This window comes from Vollenhovia emeryi, unplaced genomic scaffold, assembly GCF_000949405.1.
Source record: "Vollenhovia emeryi isolate VEMERY1.0 unplaced genomic scaffold, V.emery_V1.0 DF939266.1, whole genome shotgun sequence".
NCBI classification, from domain to species: Eukaryota; Metazoa; Arthropoda; class Insecta; order Hymenoptera; family Formicidae; genus Vollenhovia; species Vollenhovia emeryi.
The window spans coordinates 25,679-31,283 of record NW_011967100.1 but is presented as its reverse complement, the minus strand read 5'-3'; the positions used below and the strand labels follow the sequence as shown (position 1 = coordinate 31,283).

The window sequence follows — 5,605 nt, the reverse complement described above, 5'->3', positions numbered from 1 at the left end:
TTTGTCTAGACCAATGAGCATGTTACGTAAATCAATGCTCGATGCTCATTGGTTTAAATGATTTTTATGCTATGCATATGTAGCTATGCAATTTTGTGTGCGACAGGCCTTAGACCCCGATTAGTCTGTTTCCTTACGCGTGCATTTATGGCCCAATCAGATTCCTTGTGCATACGTTTATGCGCTATGCAAGTTTCTCCGGATAGACCCCTTGCACAATTGTTGTCGACAGCATGTTAATGATGTTGTTTCGAATTAGCGCGTGGAATAATTCGCATCATTCTGAGTACGATGACACGTGCTTCTCTCGCGGTACCTTTGAAATTTCTCTCCCTCGCGCGCAGAAAATGAGGCGGGCGTCCCAATCTCGCCCATGCACGACATTCCGCTCTACGCCAACGGGGACAACAAGACCATGCACATGATCGTCGAGATACCGAGATGGACGAACGCCAAGATGGAGATATGTCTCCGGGAGTCCCTGAATCCCATCAAGCAGGACGTCAAGAAGGGCAAGTTGAGATTTGTCGCCAATTGCTTCCCTCACCACGGCTACATATGGAATTACGGAGCTCTGCCACAGGTGGGATGTTCCAGCGGCTGCACTCGGCTGTCGTCCAGTCATTAATTTTGATAGCTGCTTTCGATTCTTGCACCTGTCATAACGTTTATTCGCTACACACAGTTTTTAATTGTAAGCAGGAATTTGAGTTTCCCCGCTTAAAAAGCAACTGCTCCGTTACTCGGCTATTTGGCATCCCTGTATGCAAGGGGGTTTTTTTTTAGCCAAGCACTTCAATTTTCCCCTCGACGCAACTGGGATTATTTTATTAATCTTAAATAATATACAATGTTTTGACCGTACGGATTGCGGTCCTCTTCAAGCACAAATCTGTGAAGTATACCAATATGTGGCTGTACATCAATATGACTATAAAACTATGATAGAATATACACTTCCAAAGAAAACTTACAATAAATATATCCAATATACCGTATTAGATTGATTTCAGTGCGTCTCAGTATATATTACAGTACGAAACATTGAACGACTTGAACTCCTTTTTTCTTTTTTCTCTTTTAGAAAAACTGCGAAACAAAAAGGAATGATTTTCATCATTTGCCGTCATTTTATTATATCCATTTTTGTTTTGCGTATGTTGATGAAGAATAGTGATGTCGAGACGTGTGTATACTTTTGAAAATTGTAGAAACACGATAGTCTTTAGTCACCCAGATTGCTCATTATTTTTGGCCTTGACATTTGTTAATGTGTTTTTACATGTAGCCAGCGTTTCTTTTTCTTCTTCGAAGAGAAAGAACTTTATTGGCCGGCGTGAAGAAAAACGCTAGTTTAGGACTACAATGTTTTTTTTAAACGTTGCATTTATTACACTGCCGCCTGTGTCAGAAACGGCAATGTCTCGCAACAAGTTGACTGTTGTAAAGTCCTTTTATTCGTTACTTTATTAAATAAACTGTCATTCTCTTTCTGATAATACGCGTGATAATTCAGTGATGGTCTTATCGATTTATTATCTGAGCGTAAGAAAAGGTAGTACGAGCAGTTACACTAAACTTGCATTAAGTGCGTGTCTATATATATATAAGTCTTATCTTATGTTCGTGTATCTTGCATTGCATGAGTTTGTGATTCAAGGCGCACACTTATACTAGTCAATCATTCTTTACCATTACTTTTGAAATGCTATCTCGTTTCCTGGTTTCTTAAAGGAAAGGATACATTTCTTATCTTTTGTTATAAGCTATTTTTAATATGTAATACTATAATTTGTCATTTTTTGCGTTTTGTTACTGCAATAGGGTAACCGTATTAAATAATATAATTAATTAACAGACATGGGAAAACCCAGATGTTTTGGACGAAGCGACAGGCTGCAAGGGTGACAACGATCCCATTGACGTTCTTGAAATAGGCTACAGGGTGAGAAATAATTAATATATTTCACCCAAAGTTTTATTCGTCATGTCACAGTTGTTGCTGAAAGTATATTTGCATTGACGTAGGTTGCTAAACGAGGCGAAATATTAAAAGTGAAAGTTCTTGGAACAGTGGCACTCATTGATGAAGGTTAGATAATTAGGATAAGTTATACATATATACAGAAAAAAATATAGCAATATACTTGTCTCGTTATGAACAATCTTCATTTTAGGCGAAACTGATTGGAAGATCATTGTAATCGATGTCAATGATCCATTGGCCGATCAAATGAACGGTAATTGTTATATTTAAATTTACATTTATGTTTATATTATATTAAATTTACATTTAGAATATGTACAATATTCAATAGAATATACGTCTTCCGGTTAAATTCTTGAACACCGGAAGATCAAATAGGAGATTTTTCACTCGTATATCGCTAATTTAATAAATATTATTTCAGATATAAGCGACATGGAGAAGCATTTTCCAGGGTTATTGAAAGCCACAATTGAATGGTTTAAGATATACAAAATTCCGGATGGAAAGCCGGAAAATCAATTTGCATTTAACGGCGAAGCAAAAACACGAGAATTTGCATTGCACATTGTTGACGAGGTGCACCAACACTGGCAGACCTTAGTCAAACAGGAGGGTTCATCTAGTGAAATAAACTGGTTCGTAAAAATTATTTTTCAAATTGCGTATATCTTGGATGAGGCAATTGAGATGTTATTCTGTATATTATTTTTACAGTTCTAATGTAACAGTGGAGGGGAGTCCATTCAAGATTACCACTGAAGCAGCAGAAGAGGTCTTAGAAAAGGCGCCTGAGCCGGTGGAACCTCTAACTGTGGAACCGATAGGTAAACATCCTGAGTGTAACATAATAAAAGAAATGTAAATTTTCTTTCTTGAGCATGGAATTGAAATTGTTTTTTTTTTAAATTCTTTTCTATATATAACAGCACTTACAATGTTCTAATTCTTTCAGTTGACAAATGTTTCTTCGTACATCCGAAATTGTAACAGTTGTGATGGGAATTAGAAATTGCATTTACTTTTCAAATATTTGAATTACACGAAGAGATTATTAATATACATATACTGAATGTATGTGAATTAAAACCCTTGTTCATTGAATTGTTTTTATGATGTATGATTTCAGTCGATAAATGGCATTATGTACACCTTAAATGAAGATAGCGTGGATATCTTCGTTCAGTCAACTATGTCGAAGTCGGCTACTTCATTCGCTCATATTCAACATGGAGTTCTTTCTCATTTATCGTCTTCATGTTTTCCACTGATGCATCATTTTCTTTCTCATTGCATTCAAATAATTATAAATAGTATTTAAACAATTCGATATATATGCGGCGCTAGTGCTTGTTTTAATTAAAGTCTCTCACCCTTTTTTAAATAGATGCGCGAAGTATATTAAGTTGAATGACGAATTTTTTTACAAACAGCACCATTTTGATATTATGCTCCGCATATATATTATCCTTGTAATAATATTACGTAGATAGCGGCACGTTTCAACTATATGAAAGAAATATAATCTCATTATGGGTTGTGATCTAGCTGTATCGTTTTAAGCAGTCCTAAGCTGGGTTCCTTAGGTAAAAGGAAGGAAAAAATAAGGTTATAGTTCTCTCTCTTTCTCTCTCTCTCTCTTCAGTATTTTTTCCTCAACATGGAGATAACAATAAACAAATTAGCCTGAGTACAGATGCATATTTTATTTCCAAGAATTGTCCTGATTTTTTTCACTGTTTTAAAAGTATTTGTATTTCAAACATTCCATATGTATCTCCTGCATATTATTTTCGGTTTGAATAGGATAGTCAAGGTCCGCCGGTATTTTTCAAATGTGAAAAAGACGCGATTATAAATTGATTCTATTGTATTTTATCGAGGCCACGTCTCTTATCTCAATGTCCCGCACAGATAGCGGTTTCCGCAGAGACATTCTCCTGAAAATATATTTAGCAACGTGTACTAGGAACTACATACATTCATTCGCGTGATACGCATTCGCTTTGGACCCACGAAGTGGAGAAGCCCTTCGGTGCGATAAATTCTGCAGCTAGAACTCGAGAGTGAAAGCAAATTGCTGTCTCTACTAAAAAGATCGAATAAATTGCGATTTCTCGATAGTTTTGAAGGGAGAACGAAACTTGAGGAATTTCTCTGAAGTATAATCTAACTGACTTGATTCTAGAACATGTGAAACTCAAGAGAAATATATTTTCTCTGTTTGTGGTCTCAAAACGGTGTTTGAACAGTTACAAATTTTGAAGGTATCTTACAAGTTAACTGAGACAACTGAATACCTGCAGCTTAGTAAATTTTACATGCAAAATTGCTATTGTCGACAATTTTATTATAATTATTAAACCGTATACATCGCTTGTATGTACACACTAAGATTTGCTATTTCACGTGGATTCGGACCGCTATACAAAATATCGAGGGACAACAAAAGGCCGTTACTCCAGAGAAGTAAAATCTTTCTCTTTTTTTGTTATGTGGATTTCCCACCCTCCAAGGGACGCGGTAACGCGATTTAGTATCAAGTAAGGTAACAAGAGAGAACAATGGTGGCAATGGCAATCGTAACGAAGAGAATGGAATGAAAAAGAAGAAAAAAAAGAGATCGATCAGGCCGAATATAGCCGAAATCGTCTGGGGAGAACGGGACTGGGTTTTCCCCCGGTGCTCGTCTCCGACGAATTCCCCGCGACTCTTCTTTCCTCCTTTTTTTCCCCGGGCTGCTTTCGCGAGAAGATCAAAATGATCCAGATTAAAATGGCCTCGTGCTATGATTGGTCAAATCTGGAATTTCATTGAATAAAATTTCAATGTGATGCTAGAAATTTCAGATTTGACCAATCACAGCACAAGGATTATTTTGATCTCGCGAAAGCCGCTCCGTCAAAGCAACGAGCTACGTCGGGCAGGTAGGTAGGTAGGTGAACCAGCAGCTGGAGATATCGACTTTAGCGGCAATGTAGACGCGCGCGGCAGCCAAGGCCATAGTATAAAGGCCATTCTACAATTGCGTAAACGTAGTTGCAGGGTTGTAGGAGTAGAAGTAGTAGAAAGTGTACATCAAAATAATATACAATAGAGTGAGATACGTCGTAATTGAAGTTAATGATTGGTTAGCTTTTACGTCCTACATCGTTGTAGTCGTGAAAGATGAAGCTCAGCCATCTTTTACAACAGGCTTTACAATCGGAAATGCTAGTTTAAAACTGTGTTTTACAACACTGTACAACCGATAACAACCACGTTTACGCAATTGTAGAATGGCCTTTAAGCCTCGTCTACATAGAAGTCGTAAAGTCGTAGTCGTAAGAATAGTCGACTATGATTGGACAATTTCGTCACATAAGAATTGACCAATCATAGTCGACTATTCTTACGCCTACGACTTTACGACTTCTATGTAAACGAGGCTTTAAGCCTCCGCTACAATGATTCTCGGTTCTGTCTACAATGGTCGTAGTCGTAGTCGCTCGATAAGAATTGACCAATCGCAGTCGATTATTCTTACGACTACGACCATTGTAGACAGAACCGAGAATCATTGTAGCGGAGGCTTTACGTTTCTCTCTGCCTTGCCCTACGTCTACGACTGAGACAGTC

At 37.5% G+C, this 5,605-nt stretch overlaps 1 protein-coding gene across 1 annotated transcript; it reads left to right on the top strand.

Moving 5' to 3' along the window:
• The first annotated feature begins 13 nt into the window (after positions 1 to 13).
• LOC105559524 (inorganic pyrophosphatase) lies at positions 14 to 3,096 on the top strand. Its single transcript, XM_012007880.1, has 8 exons — positions 14 to 26; positions 345 to 583; positions 1,859 to 1,945; positions 2,029 to 2,092; positions 2,178 to 2,240; positions 2,412 to 2,625; positions 2,705 to 2,814; positions 2,943 to 3,096. Exons 1-8 carry the CDS (start codon positions 14 to 16, stop codon positions 2,975 to 2,977), a joined length of 825 nt encoding a protein of 274 aa, XP_011863270.1. The 3' UTR covers positions 2,978 to 3,096.
• Positions 3,097 to 5,605: the final 2,509 nt, after the last annotated feature.